The 17712-nt window shown below is 48.1% G+C and overlaps 1 protein-coding gene across 1 annotated transcript in view; it reads right to left on the bottom strand.

The window, feature by feature from the left end:
* Positions 1-17712, bottom strand: part of ltc4s (leukotriene C4 synthase) — a 48030-nt gene that overhangs the window by 21650 nt on the left and 8668 nt on the right. The window contains exon 2 of the mRNA XM_085994078.1: positions 831-930. Coding sequence (XP_085850204.1) covers positions 831-930 — 100 coding nt within the window. The remainder of the gene's footprint in view (positions 1-830; positions 931-17712) is intronic.

Consider the following 17712-nt stretch of genomic DNA (forward strand, 5'->3'; position numbering starts at 1 on the left):
AAAAGCAAGGAAGTTATGATGAACCTTTAAAAAACACTGGTTCGGTCTCAACTGGAGTATTGTGTCCAATTGTGGGCACCACACTTTAAGAAGGATGAGAAGGCCTTGGAGAGGGTGCAGAAAAGATTTACAAGAATGATTCCTGGAATGAGGGACTTCAGTTAAGTGGATAGACTGGAGAAGCTGGGGTTGTTTTTCTTGGAGCAGAAAAGATCGAGGGGAGATTTGATAGAGGTGTTCAAAATCATGAGGGGTCTGGACAGAGTAGAGAGAGAGAAACTGTTCCCATTGGCGGAAGGGTCGAGAACCAGAGGACACAGATTTAAGGTGATTGGCAGAAGAACCAAAGGCGACATGAGGAAAAACATTTTTTTACTCAGCGAGTGGTTAGGATCTGGAATGCACTGCCTGAGAGGGTGGTGGAGGCAGATTCAATCGTGGCTTTCAAAAGGGAATTGGATAAAGTACCTGAAAGAAAAAAATTTGCAGGGCTACGGGGAAAGGGCGGGGGAGTGGGACTGGCTGAAGTGGTCTTGCAGAGAGCTGGCACGGGCTCGACGGGCCGAATGGCCTCCTCCTGTGCTGTAACCATTCTATGGATGAGTTAGGTTAAAATTCCCCCCCTCAATGTGTTTCTGTAGACAGACAAGCTTGAGGAACATGGTAACAATGGGATGGACACCAGTCTAAAGAGGAAGGGTTTGTTGGGCCATTTCCTGCTCCTAAACCTTGCGTCTGAATTGACATTTGGTTGTGCTGCACAGTTGCTCTCACATCTTGTGCTGGCGTCAGGTTCCCGACAATAGATTTGAAGGAAGTGTTTCCCTTACTGTGCTCTGTATACTCTCTCGAAGTTCTCATTGCCAGTTACTGCAGGTGGCGAAATGTGAAATTTCCTTCTCGCATAGATCACTTGAAGTGAAAAGTAAGCTACAATGGAGAGAGAGAGAGAGAGAGAGATGATTGTCACATAAGCACATCACAGAACACAAAATTAGGGTTGGATATTTAGATCTGTTATTCTCAAGTCATGTATCAAATAAAACTCTTCACTCCAGCATTTGACGCATTACCCCGATGGCGGAGATGATTGACTAACTCAGCTACACAAACCAGGAAGCAGAAACAACTTGCATTTCTATAGCGCCTTTCACCGCCTCAGGACGTCCCAAAGTGCTTTACAGCCAATGAAGCGCGTTTACTGTTGTAATGCAGGAAACGCGGCCGCCAATTTGCGCAAAGCAAGATCCCACAAACAGCAATGGCCCAGAAATTCGGGTCTCCACGGGTGAGTACGCGCTGTGTACTCACCCGTAGGCCCAACGAAAGTGCCGGTTTCATGCATGCACTGCGCATGCGCGGGAAACCAGCACTTCCGTTTTCCTGAAAGAAGGGGTTCAGAGGTCGAACGCGTGCGCAGGAGAGGCAGCGCGTGCGCATCGAACGTACGTTTTTTTTGCAGGTTTCTCCGGGAGGGTAAGTCTCCAGAAGTTAGACATATAAAAAGCAGGCGCAAGGCCTCCTTTTAACAAGGTAAGTGGTGAATTAATTAAAATTAAAACATTTTTTCCACAGGTTTATTATTTTTAAATACTTTAAAGAAAAGTAAGTTTATTTTTAGCCCGGTTAGAAAATGTAATTAATTTTTTCAAAAATTTAAATTATTGTTTAAAATAGTTATTTCATGTAATTTATAGTTTATTTTAAAAATTTGATTTTTTGTTTAATTTATTTGAAGATTTAGTGATGTTTTGGGGCTTATAGTATTTATAGGTTTGACAGCTCTTCCTGTCAATTTTATGAATGAAGCATTCCCTGCTACCATTGGCTCCCCATGGCCCACGTGATCCCAGGGGACGCATCGAACTAACTGCGCCCCTGGGATACGCGAGCACTGCGCGCCGGCAGTTGGAGGAGGCCCAGGATCGGAATCCCACGCGGGCCCACAGCACAACGGCCGGCGCGCTAGGTAAGTGCAGGTCGGGGGCTTGCACCCGCGGGAAGCCTCCGACCCGAATTTCTGGGCCAGTGTGATGGGTCGGAATTTTCACTGGCGGACAAGTTGGCAGTGGGGGGGGAGCCCTGGAGCGCGTGGGGAGCCCGGAAGCTCCAGCAGCGCGTTGGTCAGCGGCCTTTTAAACAAAGCCACTGCATTTGAAATCTGACAATAGCAAAATACTGCGGATGCTGGAAATCCGAAATAGTAACAGAAAATGCTGGAAAAACTCAGCAGGTCAGGGCAGCGTCCGTGGAGAGAAAAACAGAGTCAACGTTTCGGGTCGAAATCCTTCGTCAGGACTGAATCTGACGTCCGGGTTTCCCGACCAATTAGCGCGAGCGGGCGTGATGACATCACGCACAAGTCGATTTCAGCTCAACTATTTAAAGGGACCCCGCGAAGATGAATGTTGAAGGATTGTCCAGGTGGGGGAAAACAGAGGGAGAGACTGCATTAATGGAGTCCCAATGTGGCAAGGCTGCACCTCGCTTAAATGATGCCTCCCTAGAGCTGATGCTGCGTTTTGTAAAGGGCCCGCAGGGAGATTCTCTTCCCAAGCCGACTCCGCACATCACTCCTTAGATTTGCTTACTTTGCAGGAGCACCCATTCCTATCTGTCGAGGCACTTCAGCGCCATTGCTTGCTCGTGTTCATGTGGCTCTGACTGTATCTCTCCTGGGTCTCATTGTTTGGGCTCTTAACAGGTGTCATCAGCCACGTCTTCAAGGGGGGGTAGCCCTCGTCTCCAAGGAGCCAGCCAATAGCTCTCCTTCGAGGTCTGAAGAGCTCTGGGAGGGTAGACTGGCGCAGGATGAAAGCATCATGGCAGCTGCCTGGGAATCTTGTGCCCACCTGCATGATGATCTTTTTTGTGGTGGCACACGAGTTGGACATTGATGGGAGTGGAAGCCCCCGGCGGTTGAAGACGACTCCAGGGTGATCTGGGGGCACCTTGATTGCCACGTGCGTGCAATCGACGACTCCCTGGGAAGCCAGCCAGAGCCGCAAATCAGAGGGCGCGCTCATTCTGAGGAAGGATGTTCAGCGAAGATTCACCAGACTGATACCTGGGATGGCAGGAATGATGTATGAGGAGAGATTGGGTCGATTGGGCTTATACTCACTAGAGTTTAGAAGATTGAGAGGGGATCTCATTGAAACTTATAAAATTCTGACAGGACTGGACAGACTAGATGCAGGAAGGATGTTCCCGATGGCGGGGGAGTCCAGAACCAGGGGTCACAGTCTAAGGATAATGAGTAAACCATTTAGGACAGAGATGAGGAGGAATTTCTTCAGAGAGTGGTGAACCTGTGGAATTCTCTACCACAGAAGGCAGTAGAGGCCAATTCATTCAATATATTCAAGAAGGAGTTGGATATATTTCTTAAGGCTAAAGGGATCAAAGGATATGGGGAGAAGGCAGGGACAGGGTACTGAATTTGGATGATCAGCCATGATCTCATTGAATGGCGGAGCAGGCTCGAGGGACCGAATGGCCTACTCCTGCTCCTATCTTCTATGTTTCTATGTATATTCTGACCGGCCTCATCTGTTGCAAAGTGCAGGTAATTGCCGGCCCTGGCAAACATGGCATCGGGCCGCCCGAGTGATGCATTTGCAGGCAGCAGATTGCGAGATTTTGCAGATACCTCCTGCAGATCCCTGGAAGGAGCCAGAGGTGAAGAAATTGAGGGGCGGTGGTGACTTTGGCAGCCACCGGCAACGCGTGCCCACCAGGTCCACTTGGCAGGAGGTCGTCTTCCCGGAGGCTGCAAATGCCAGCGACCAACTGACGCGATAGCCTGAGCCTCCCGAGGCACTGAGGTTCAGTCCTGTCCAGGAATCTGATCCCCTGCCTGTAGACCGTGGGCTAAAAATTGAGTAGCGCCCCAACTTCGCCGGGGTGCTACTTTTAGCGCCCTAGAAAAATTAGCGTCCCCGCGCTGGAACTTGAGTGGTTGCGCCCCAAGGGGGAAGCGGGGCGCTGCTGGAAGCGCCCTGCAGCCCTCTTGGGGCGCTGTGAGTCAATATTGCGGCGTTATGTGCCGCAGCGCCATACTCTGTGGCACGTCGCGCCGTGGTATTGCAGGCCTTCCTCCCCTTCTTAAAGGGGAGGGGCCTTGTGCAGCGTGACCTGGGGCCCAGCTATGATGATCAGCCATGATCTCATTAAATGGCGGAACAGGCTCGAGGGGCCGAATGGCCTACTCCTGCTCCTATCCTCTATGTTAATAGCTATGTTTGTGCAATCGTCAGCATGCCGTTTGGTCAGCTCCCCCAATTCGCGCTGTCATCGCGCCTTGCTTTCACCGGCGAGTTCCAGGAAGCCTGGGAAAACATGTGCACTCAGAGTTAAAGCTCAAATCTTCAGTTAAAACATCTCCTAATTCCTTTTTAATATCTTACTATCAACAATCGGCCTCTCCCATGGGGGGTTCTGGCACACAGCCGAAAATGCTGCAGTTAAGCGTGGATGAGTCGGCGGGTTCGACCAACCTCCCGACCCGCTGTCAGTTTCATCACTTTTAACCACTCACAAACACACACACTTTTTTTTAGGTAAAAACTCCCCCATAATGACCGGATAATCTCTTTCTATGTGTTGGTTGACGGATAAATATTGGCCCAGGACACCAGGGGGAACTCGCCTGCTCTTCTTCGAAATAGTGGCCGTGGAATCTTTTACGTACACCTCAGAGAGCAGACGGGGCCTCGGTTTAATGTCTCATCCGAAAGATGGCACCTCCGACAGTGCAGAGCTCCCTCAGTACTGCCCCTCTGACAGTGCAGCGCTCCCTCAGTACTGCCCCTCTGACAGTGCGGCGCTCCCTCAGTACTGCCCCTCCGACAGTGCAGAGCTCCCTCAGTACTGCCCCTCCAACAGTGCAGAGCTCCCTCAGTACTGCCCGTCTGACAGTGCAGCGCTCCCTCAGTACTGCCCCTCTGACAGTGCAGCGCTCCCTCAGTACTGCCCCTCCGACAGTGCGGCGCTCCCTCAGCACTGCCCCTCCGACAAGTGCAGCACTCCCTCAGTTCTGCCCCTCCGACAAGTGCGGCGCTCCCTCAGTACTGCCCCTCCGACAGTGCGGCACTCCCTCGGTACTGCCCCTCCGACAGTGCGGCGCTCCCTCAGTACTGCCCCTCCGACAGTGCAGTGCTCCCTCAGTACTGCCCCTCTGACAGTGGAGCACTCCCTCAGTACTGCCCCTCCGACAGTGCAGCGCTCCCTCAGTACTGCACTGGGAGTGTCAGCCTAGATTTCTGTGCTCAAGTCTCTGGAGTGGGGCTTGAACCCACGACCTTCTGACTCAGAGGCGAGAACGCTACCCACGTTGTTAAACCGAGGTCCCGTTTGAGGGATCTTACTGTGCGCAAATTTGCTGCCGCGTTTCCTACATTACAACAGTGACTACATTTCAAAAAGTACTTCATTGGCTGTGAAGTCTTTTGGGATGTCCTGAGGTGGCGAAAGGGGCGGTAGAAATACATGTCTTTCTTTTTTTTAAATGACCACAACAAGTTGTTTTTGAAGCAGTTTCTCAGCTTTATCGCGTTTTCCTGATTGGCAGCTGGGCGACACAAGGGGTTCTCATGTGTCACCTTCAGGGTGGAAGGCCCCGCCCCCACTCCTCCCATCTAAACAACCTGCCGACACTCGCTGTGCAAGGTCTCACTCAAGGAATAGTCACTCCGCCAGGTGCAGCTCGGGGACCTCAAGGAGAGGAGAAAAGCAAATATAGGACGTGGGGTTCAATATCTAGGAGTCCGTTAGTATTGGGACAAACAAATAAAGGCCCCCAATTTGGTTTCAAAGGTGTGTATCAGTAGAACTGTTAATGCCAGGTGACTATGGGCATCGCACTCCATCTCTGACAGACACCAACCTCTGGTATTGTAAATAGCGATGCTGAGATCTTCAGTGAAGTCCAGGTGTCTAAATGCCAGGTTTCCAAAATTCCAGCAAAACCACAGGGGCACCTCCACCCCACCTGTTCCAGGTGAGTGCCTCCACTACACACCTGTCCCAGGTGAGCTCCTCCACCACACACCTGTCCCAGGTGAGCTCCTCCATCACACACCTGTCCCAGCTGAGCTCCTCCATCACACACCTGTCCCAGCTGAGCTCCTCCATCCCACCTGTCCCAGGTGAGCTCCTCTACCACACACCTGTCCCAGGTGAGCCCCTCCACCCCACCTGTCCCAGGTGAGCTCTTCCACCCCACACCTGTCCCAGGTGAGCTCCTCCACCACACACCTGTCCCAGGTGAGCTCCTCCACCACACACCTGTCCCAGGTGAGCTCCTCCACCACACACCTGTCCCAGGTGAGCTCCTCCACCACACACTTGTCCCAGGTGAGCACCTCCACCCCATCTGTCCCAGGTGAGCTCCTCCACCACACACCTGTCCCAGGTGAGCTCCTCCACCAAACACCTGTCCCAGGTGAGCTCCTCCACTCCACCTGTCCCAGGTGAGCTCCTCCACCCCACCTGTCCCAGGTGAGCACCTCCACCGAATATGTCCCAGGTGGGAATCTCCAATCCAACTGTCCCAGGTGAAAGTCTCTACCCTAATTGCTCCAAGCCTTTCCACTTCCCAATGTACTGTCATTGCAGTGTGTTTTGTCCCTGCCTCATCCCATCTGTCGCTGCACTCACCAATATTAACACAGTCCCAGAGACCCCCAAATATTAACACACTCCCAGAGACCCTCAAATATTAACACACTCCCAGAGACCCCCAAATATTAACACACTCCCAGAGACCCCCAAATATTAACACACTCCCAGAGACCCTCAAATATTAACACACTCCCAGAGACCCCCAAATATTAACACAGTCCCAGAGACCCCCAAATATTAACACACTCCCAGAGACCCTCAAATATTAACACAGTCCCAGAGACCCCCAAATATTAACACAGTCCCAGAGACCCCCAAATATTAACACACTCCCAGAGACCCCCAAATATTAACACAGTCCCAGAGACCCCCAAATATTAACACACTCCCAGAGACCCTCAAATATTAACACAGTCCCAGAGACCCCCAAATATTAACACAGTCCCAGAGACCCCCAAATATTAACACAGTCCCAGAGACCCTCAAATATTAACACAGTCCCAGTGACCCCCAAATATTAACACACTCCCAGAGACCCTCAAATATTAACACAGTCCCAGAGACCCCCAAATATTAACACACTCCCAGAGACCCCCAAATATTAACACACTCCCAGAGACCCCCAAATATTAACACACTCAATTCAATTCAAATCGCTTTATTGGCATGATAAGGTACATCTTATGTTGCCAAAGCATCAAAATACATTTATGGTTGAACACATAAACGCAGTTCTATTCATACAGTGTATAAACAGGTATATCCCTGAGTGTATAAATATACAATCGCATTATTTATATATACTCTTTTCTTAGGTTTACTGGTTGTCCCTCTGTTCATGGCAAGCTGTAACATAGTGTGCCGCCAGTGCTACACAGCTTCTCTCCTCCCCCAGTAGGTATGGGAGTTTTTGGTCGTCATTCAGATTTCTGAATTCAGGGCATATTTGTGAGAATTTTTGGTAGAAATTCTCCCTGATGCCCTGATATTTTCCACAGGCTGTGAGGAAGTGCTTCTCTGTCTCCACTACTCCCTGACTGCAGTGAGAGCATATCCTGTCCTCTCTTGGCAGCCTGGTCTGCCTGTGTCTGCCTTTTTCGATCGCTAGGCTATGTTCGCTAAGTCTGTACCTTGTCAAGGTTTTTCTCAGTTTGTTATCCTTTACCATGGTCAGGTACGCAGCCATGTTGTATTGTCTGTTTAGGGTCAAGTAGCAATTGAGTTTGCTTTGGGTTTTTGTTGTTTCTGCCCAATATGACAGGTATTTTTCCTTTTGTTTAGTGACAATTGTGTTGGGTCGAATTCTCTCTGCTACGATGTCACTGTCCTGGGGCTGGTTATTGTTAGTAGTGTTAGTGGTTGCTTCACTGAGTCCCAGGACTAGTTGACTGAGGGAGTTATTCTTTATGGTCCTCTCTTGGCATTTCAAGGCTTCGTAATGATAGCAGTGGGGGTTGCTCATTTTTAGGTGTTTCCAAAATTTGGTGGCTCTTTTTTGGATAGTAATTATTAGTGGAAATTGGCCTAGTTCTGCCCTGCATGCATTGTTTACGGTTTTCCTTTGAGTCCGGAGGATACTTTTACAGAATTCTGCATGTAGGATCTCAATTGGGTGTTTGTCCCATTTTGCAAAATCTTGTTGTGTTAGCGGTCCCCACACTTCACTGCCATAGAGTGCAATTGGTTCAATTACTGATTTGAAAATTTTGAGCCAAATGCTAATTGGGATTTCTATTTGGATTGATCTTTTAATGGCGTAGAAAGCCCTTCTTGTTTTCTCTTTCAGTTCATTCACAGCCAGTTTGAAATTTCCCGTAGAGCTGATTTTTATGCCCAAGTATGTGTAGTTAGTGGTTTGTTCGATTTTAGTTGTTCCTAGTGTGAGATTTATTTTGGGTCCCTGATGTCTGGATCTTTGTTGGAACATGAGGACTTTGGTTTTTTGGAGGTTTATTGTCAGGGCCCAGGTCTGACAGACTGATTCCAGCAGATCCAGGTTCTGCTGTAGACCCTCCTTAGTTGGTGACAGCAGAACCAGGTCGTCTGCATAGAGGAGGAATTTAACCTTGGATTCATATAGGGTGAGGCCGGGTGCTGTAGATTGTTCAAGTAGTTTTGCTAATTCATTTATGTAAATATTAAAGAGTGTCGGTGAGATTGGCGAGCCCTACGTCACCCCCCGCCCCTGTGGGAAGTATTTTGTTTGTTTGTCTCCAATTTTAACTGCACATTTGTTGTTTGTATACATTGATTTAATTACATCATATGTTTTTCCCCCTACCCCGCTTTCGATAAGTTTCAGGAATAGACCGTCGTGCCAGATGGAATCGAAAGCCTTCTGGAAATCTATAAAGCATGCGTAGATTTTGCTTTTGTTTTGATGGACGTGTTTGTCAATTAGGGTCTGTAGGGTGAAGATATGATCTGATGTTCTATAGTTTGGCAGGAATCCAATTTGGCTTTTACTCAAGACATTGTGCTCCTCAAGGAAGTTTATAAGTCTTTTGTTTATGATACTACAGAAAACCTTTCCCATGTTACTGTTTACACAGATGTCTTGATAGTTATTTGGGTCTCCTTTATCCCCACTTTTGTATATGGGCGTTATGAGTCCTTTGTTCCAGATATCAGGGAAGTAACCGACACTCAGAACCAAGTTGAAGAGTTTCAGTATAGCCAATCTCATTTTAGCGTCCGTGTGTTTAATCATCTCGCTTAGGATGCCGTCTGCCCCGCAAGCCTTTCCTGGTTGCAGGTCCTTGAGTTTTTCAATTAGTTCTTTTTCAGATATTATGGTGTCTATCGGGTTTTGGTTATCTTTTATGGCAGATTCTAGCTTTGCCAGTTTTTCGCATATTTGGTATTGCTCTGGGCTTAGTGTGTTTTTCTGGTATAATGTTTCAAAATGGTTTTCCCATGTGTCACCATTTTGAATGGCCAATTCACCGTGTTGTTTTTTGTGTAATGTATTCCAGTTGTCCCAGAAACAATTGGAATCAATGGATTCCTCAATGGAGATGAGTATATTCTTAATATACTGCTCTTTCTTGGTTCTGAGTGTGCGTTTGTATTGTGTTAGTGCCTGACAATAAGCAAGGCGTAATTCCTCGTTTTCTGGTTGTCTGTGTTTTTGGTTTGATATTTTTCTGAGTTTTTTCCTCATGTTCTGGCAATCGGAGTCAAACCATTTTTCGTAGTTTTTTGTTTTGGGTTTGTTCTTTCGAACTTTCAAGTTTGACATTGATGCCAGATTATCAAAAATATTATTTAGGTTATTCACTGCCCGGTTTACGCCTTCTTTATTGTGTGTGTATGTATTTTCCAGAAAGGTGTCCAAGAGAGCTTGAGTTGTTTGGTTGCTAATTGATTTCTGGTATATTTCTGTGCTGTTTTTGGCCCATCTGTAGGATTTTTTAATGTTGTACAGTTTACTGGGTTGTGTTTCTGTGTTGGTTGTTTCTGTCCTTTCAAGATATGCAGTAATTTGACTGTGGTCTGACAATGTTGTTTGCGGTTTGACGGTGAATGTTCTGAAAGTGGATGGGTCTAGATCTGTAATCATATAGTCTACGGTGCTGAAGCCAAGAGGTGAGCAATAGGTGGGTCTTCCTAGGAAGTCTCCCAATAACCTACCATTGACAATGTACAGACCCAGGCTTCGACAGAGCTGCAGTAGCTGTTTTCCGTTAGTATTTGTCTGTTTGTCGCAGTTATGCCTGTGTGGATGGGAAGGAAGATCAAAATGGTTATTCCCAAATATGTAATTATTCCCGTGATTGTTGGTGAAGTCTGGTTCTTCTCCCGTTCTTGAGTTGAGGTCCCCACAGATCAACACATTTCCCTTGGCCTGGAATTGGATAATCTCCCTCTCTATGTTGGAGAAGGTGTCCTCTTTGAAGTACGGGGAATCTGTCGTGGGGATATAGAGTGTGCAAATGAAAATATCTTTCCTGCTGGAGATGATGCCCCTCTTAATTTTTAGCCATAGGTGGTTTTCGCCCTCAAATATTAACACACTCCCAGAGACTCTCAAATATTAACACACTATTGAGGAGATTGGTGGTTAGCAATCAAGGTGAGACACACAAGACTGGATAAGGTGGATTCCACTCACTTAAACCTGTATCATTAATTACTGAACTGGATTACATTAGTCACATATTCATGAATTCCCCAGATTTGGTTTACTCAGCAACACATTAAGTGGAGTAGGTGGATGATGTGATCTTGGCATTGGGCCAGAGACTCTATTTAAGAACATAAAAACACAAGAATTAGGAGCGGGAGTAGGCCATACGGCCCCTCGAGCCTGCTGCGCCATTCAATGAGATCATGGCCGATCTTCGACCTCAACTCCACTTTCCCGCCCAATCTCCATATCCCTTGATTCCCCTAGAGTCCAAAAATCTCTCGATCTCAGCCTTGAATATACTCAACGACTGAGCATCCACAGCCCTCTGGGGCAGAGAATTCCAAAGATTCACCACCCTCAATGAAGAAATTCCTCCCCATCTCAGTCCTAAATGGCTGACCCTTTATCCTGAGACTACGGGGGAAAAGGTCAGTGTCGCCCCGTTTGGGGCGTCATTATCGGCCGTGCGCAAATTTTAGCGCCTGGCGCTAATTATCGCCTCTGACAGCAAACTTGGCTTTTATCGGAAGATGAGGTGATGTTCCTCGAGCTTACGCTGAGCTTCCGTGGAACAATGCAAGAGCCCGAGTACAGTGAGGTCTGAGTGGGAATGGGGCAGTGAATTAAAGTGACAGGCGACCGGAAGCTCGGGGTCACCCTTACGGACTGAACGGAGGTGTTCCGCAAAGCGGTCGCCCAATCTGCGTTTGGTCTCCCCAATGTAGAGGAGACCACATCGTGAACAGCGAATACAGTATACTAGATTGCAAGAAGTACAAGTAAATCGCTGTTTCACCTGGAAGGGGTGTTTGGGGCCCTGGACAGTGGGAAGGGGGGGAGGTATAGGGGCAGGTGTTGCATCTCCTGCGCTTGCATGGGAAGGTGTCGGGTGAAGGGGAAGGGGTGCTGGGGGTGATAGAGGAGTGGGCCAGGGTGTCGCGGAGGGAGAGGCCCCTACAGAATGCTGAAAGGGGAGGTGAGGGGAAGATGCATTTCTTGGTGGGATCACGCTGGAGGTGGCGGAAATGGTGGAGGATGATCCGTTGAATGTGGAGGCTGGTGGGATGAAAGGTGAGGACAAGGGGAACTCTATTGTGGTTCCGGGAGGGAGGGGCAGGGGTGAGAGCAGAAGTGCGGGGGATAGAACGGACACAGTCGAGTTTTATATTCATAGCCTGATTATGAAAGAGGGAATCTGCATTGCAATAGTGTCTGTTCACACTCTTGAGACACGCCACAGTGATTCATAGCCAAATTAACTACTTTCTGAAATGCTGCCAATGTTGTTACGTAGGATAAACACAAGCAATTTGCGTGCTACAAAAAGGAAGAGAGAGGACTGAGGTGGTGCGATGGTTGACACCGAGGAAACCCCCTACTCTTTTCCCCAATTGTCCCGTGCTATCTTTCACATTCACCTGAACCTACTAATGGTGTCTCTGATTAATGTTTCATCCAACAACACAGCCTCACCCCTCAGTGCAACACTGTTGTGTCAGTCTAGACGGTGCCCTCAAGTCTATGGAGTGCCAATATCCCGGCTATCGTGCTGAAGACTTGTGCTCCAGAACTAGCCGCGCCTCCAGTACAGCTTCAACATTGGCATCTACCTGACAACGTGGAAAACTGCCCAGGTATGTCCTGTCCACAAAAAGCAGGACAAATCCAATCAGGCCAATTACCGCCCCATCGGTCTACTCTCAATTATCAGCAAAGTGATAGAAGGTCTCATCAACAGTGCTACCAAGCGACACTTACTAATAACCTGCTCTCCGATGCTCAGTTTGGGATCCACCAGGACCACGCAGCTCCCGACCTCATTGCAGCCTTGGTCCAAACATGGACAAAGGAGCTGAATTCCTGAGGTGAGGCGAGAGTGACTGCCCTTGCCATCAAGGCAGCATTTGGCCGAGTGTGGCATCAAGGAGCCCTAGTAAAACTGAAGTCAATGGGAATCAGGGGGGAAAACTCTCCACTGGCTGGAGTCATACCTAGCACAAAGGAAGATGGTTGTGGTGGTTGAAGGCCAATCATCTCAGCCCCAGGACATCGCCGCAGAAGTTCCTCAGGGCGGTGTCCTCGGCCCAACCATCTTCAAATGCTTCATCAATGACCTTCTCTCCAACATAAAGTCAAAGTGGAGATATTCGCTGATGACTGCACAATGTTCAGTTCCATTCACAATTCCTCAGATAATGAAGCAGTCCATGCCCGCATGCAGCAAGACCTGGACAACGTTCAGGCTTGGGCTGATAAGCGACAGGTAACATTCGCGCCACACATGCCAGGAAATGACTATCTCCAACAGAGAGTCTAATCACTGTCCCTTGACAATCAATGGCATTACCATCGCCGAATCCCCCACCATCAACATCCTGGGGGTCACCATTAACCAGAAACTTAACTGGATCAGCCACATAAATACTGTGGCAACAAGAGCAGGTCAGAGGCTGGGTATTCTGCGACGAATGTCTCACCTCCTGACTCCCCAAAGCCTTTCCACCATCTACAAGGCACAAGTCAGGAGTGTGATGGAATACTCTGCACTTGCCTGGTTGAGTGCAGCTCCAACAACACTCAAGAAGCTCGACACCATCCAGGGACAAAGCAGCCCGCTTGATTGGCACCCCATCCACCACCTTAAACATTCACTCCCTCCACCACTGGCGTACCGTGGCTGCAGTGTGTACCATCTACAAGATACACTGCAGCAACTCGCCAAGGCTTCTTCGGCAGCACCTCCCAAACCTGCGACCCCTTCCACCTAGAACAGGGGTGGGCAATTATTTGGGCTGGAGGGCCACTTAATGAGTTTTGGTGAGCTGTTGAGGGCTGCACACTAATGTTCCCCCTAAGGTGTGGGGCCGCTTGGTCGCGCACCAACCCTGAGGCCCTGCCCACCAACCCTGAGGTCCCGCCCACAAAGCTTGGGGCCCCGCCCACTGATCCTGAGATCCCGCCCACCAATCCTGAGGCCCTGCCCACCGATCCTGAGGTCCCGCCCACTGATCCTGAGGCCCCTCCCACCGACCCTGAGGTCCCGCCCACTGATCCCGAGGTCCTGCCCACTGATCCCGAGGTCCTGCCCACCGATCCCGAGGTCCCGCCCACCGATCCCGAGTTCCCAGCTCCAGCCGCTGGAAGAGATTTTTGCTTTCCCTGATTATTTGCAGAGATCCCTCGGCTCCCAGCAGCAACCAAGTTACCGCAGGGCAAATCTAGATTTGTCCAGAGTACATGGTCCCATTTAAAAATTTACTTGTTCACTATTTTTAGGTTCCGGCTATCATTGCAAAATATGTAATATTTTGGTCACAGAGCGTGTAATTTTTTTTTTTTAATTCTCTCCTTTTTGCAATTTTTCTCCGTGTTTGCCCGAGCCAACTTCACCAAGGGTTCCTCACTCTGCTATAAAGAAACGCCTGAAATCGAAGCATGAAGAAGTTGGGCTTCTCCTTGAGTGCCAGAGTGAAAGTGGAAAAGAGAGAGAGGGAATGAGCGTGCATGTTTGTTTTTGGGAAGGGGGGTACATAAAAGGTTCAAAGTGGGACAGGTTTAACTGCGGCGCCGTGTTAGCTTAAAGCAATGGGTTTATTTATCGTATAAACAGGCTCTTAAATTGGCCTCATTAAATATCAATCTTTTTGACTAAGTCACCATATCAGCAAAGTTTGAAGAGGAAGTTGAAGTTTCAAGCGAATCTCAAGTTCCACCCCCCATCCCACTCTGTTGGCCGCACATAACTTCACCACTGGGAGATGGCATCAGGATCTGATCAGCTCAGAGAGGATAAGAGTAACATTCTGTAATTCAGCATCTGATATAGGAACAGGAGGAGGCCATTCAGCCCCTCGAGCCTGTTCTACCATTCAATGAGATCATGGCTGATCTGCGACCTAACTCCATATACCCGCCTTTGCCCCATATCCCTTAATACCTTTGGTTAACAGAAAGCCATCAATCTCAGATTTAAAATTAACAATTGACCCAGCATCAATTGCCGTTTGCGGAAGAGAGTTCCAAACTTCTACCACCCTTTGTGTAGAAGTGTTTCCTAATTTCACTCATGAAAGGTCTGGCTCTAATTTTTAGTCTATGCCCCCGAGTTCCCAACCAGCGGAAATAGTTTCTCTCTATCGACCCTATCTGATCCCCTTCGATCAGATCACCCCTTAACCTTCTAAATTCCAGGGAATATAACCCTAGTTTGTGTAATCTCTCCTCGTAACTTAACCCTTGAAGTCCGGGTATGATTCTGGTAAACCTACGCTGCACTCCCTCCGAGGCCAATCTATCCTTCCTAAGGTGTGGTGCCCAGAACTGCTCCCAGTGCTCCAGGTGTGGTCTAACCAGGGTTTTGTACAGCTGCAGCATAACTTCTACCCCCTTGTACTCTAGTCCTCTCGATATAAAGGCCAGCATTCCATTAGCCTTTTTGATTATTTTCTGTACCTGTTCATGACATTTTAATAATCCATGTACCTGAACCCCCCCAAGTCTCTTTGGACCTCCACTATTTTCAGCTTTTCACCATTTTGAAAGTCCCCTGTTTTATCCTCCTTAGGTCCAAAGTGGCTGCACCTGACGACTCTCAAACATCAGACTGTGTCACACCAGAATACTCTGCGTCTTAATGAACTGGAAATAAACGCACATCTTAAACAGCTGAAACATTAACATTCATTACTGTCACGGTTATGGCAGTGTAGTGGTTATGTTACTGGACAAATAATCCAGAGGCCTGCTTAATAATCCAGAGATGGGAGTAAAAAATCTCACCATGGCATTATAAATAATCTGGAAATAAAAAGGTGGCATCATGAAGCTATCAGATTTAAAATAAAAGACTTGCATTTATATAGCGCCTTTCATGACCTCCGGACGTCCCAAAGCGCTTTACAGTTAATGAAGTGCTTTTTGAAGTGTGGTCACTGTTGTAATGTGGGAAACACGGCAGCCAATTTGCGCACAGCAAGCTCCCACAAACAGCAATGTGATGATGAGCAGATCATCTGTTTTAGTGATGTTGATTGAGGGATAAATATTGGCCCCAGGACACCGGGGACAACTCCCCCCTGCTATTCTTGGAATAGTGTCGTGGGATCTTAAACGTCCACCTGAGAGAGCAGACGGGGCCTCAGTTTAACGTCTCATCCGAAAGACGGCACCTCCGACAGTGCAGCGCTGGAGTGTCGAGCTGGATTATCATTTATTTTTAAGTCTGAATTTATATTTTATTACACATCCTTGCTAGCAACACTCACATCCCAAGAAAGAAAAAAAATAGTAATTTTTTTGGCAAGTTTACTGGGATATTAAAAAAGAGCGACTTATTGTGATAACCAGCATTCCTGTTAAGCTGTGCGGCGGCCCAGCAGTCTGGAGTTTCCGCACCAGTTTCTCGGTGGGAACAAGCGCGCACGCGCGAAGATTTTAGCGGGCCCACGCGCGAGAAACAAAAGTTACAGGGAACACTGGTGGTAACCTCGGAATAATGCTGGATGCTCCTGAGATAGTAAAACAGGCAGCGGGAGGAGAAGCAGCAAGGCACTGACTCGCACGTGTGGAGATGGAAGAAACAGGTGCCGAAAGCAAGCTAAGCAGAGGCCCCTTAGGAGACATTCAGTCGCTAAAGCGGTGCACGTGGCCAGCAAACATTCGGAAGGCAGCCCATATCAGCAACAGCATTATTTAAGGATGTAAATGCGTTGGAAGCAGTTCAGAGAAGGTTTACTAGACTAATACCTGGAATGGGCGGGTTGTCTTATGAGGAAAGGTTGGACAGGCTAGGCTTGTATCCGCTGGAGTTTAGAAGAGTAAGAGGTGACTTGATTGAAACATATAAGATCCTGAGGGGTCTGGACAGGGTGGTTGTGGAGAGGATGTTTCCTCTTGTGGGAGAATCTAGAACTAGGGGTCACTGTTTAAAAATAAGGGGTCGCCCATTTAAGACAGAGATGAGGAGAATTTCATTCTCACAGAGGGTCGTGAGTCTTTGGAACTCTCTTCCTCAGAGGGCGGTGGAAGCAGAGTCTTTGAATATTTTTAAGGCAGAGGTAGATCGATTCTTGGTAAGCAAGGGGATGAAAAGTTATCGGGGGTAGGCGGGAATGTGGAGTAATCGGGTCAGCCATGGTCTTATTGAATGGCGGAGCAGGCTCGAGGGGCCGAGTGGCCAACTCCTGCTCCTAATTCGTATGTTCGTATGTAACTCAAGCTTCAGGAAGGAATCCAATCCAAGCTCTTGGCTCCTGAGATGAGAGAGAGCCACAGGATGAAAAATTTCTGGAAGAGATTCAGCACAGTCCACGGGTCCATTTAGTTATACACTTAGTTGAACTGTTAAAATTGTTTACAAAAATAAGATACTGCGGATGCTGGAAATCTGAAATTAAACAGAAAAAGCTGGGAATACCCCCCCCTCCCCACACACCACCAACCCCACCCCCCCACCCACCCACCCCCCCCACACAATACAATACAATACAAATCGCTTTATTGGCATGATAAGGTACATCTTATGTTGCCAAAGCATCAAAATACATTTATGGTTGAACACATAAACGCGGTTCCATTCATACAGTGTATAAACAGGTATATCCCTGAGTTTATAAATATATTTTTGCCTTGTTTATATATACTCTTGTCTTAGTTTACTGGTTGTCCCTCTGTTCATGGCAAGCTGTAACATAGTGTGCCGCCAGTGTTACACAGCTTCTCTCCTCCCCCAGTAGGAATGGGAGTTTTTGGTTGTCAGTCAGATTTCTGAATTCAGGGCATATTTGTGAGAATTTTTGATAGAAATTCTCTCTGATGCCCTGATATTTTCCACAGGCTGTGAGGAAGTGCATCTCTGTCTCAACTACTCCCTGACTGCAGTGAGAGCATATCCTGTCTTCTCTTGGCAGCCTGGTCTGCCTGTGTCTGCCTTTTTCGATCGCTAGGCTATGTTCACT

This window comes from Somniosus microcephalus, chromosome 8 (assembly GCF_052327205.1).
Source record: "Somniosus microcephalus isolate GS21.2 chromosome 8, FLI_Smic_1.0, whole genome shotgun sequence".
Classification (NCBI taxonomy): Eukaryota; Metazoa; Chordata; class Chondrichthyes; order Squaliformes; family Somniosidae; genus Somniosus; species Somniosus microcephalus.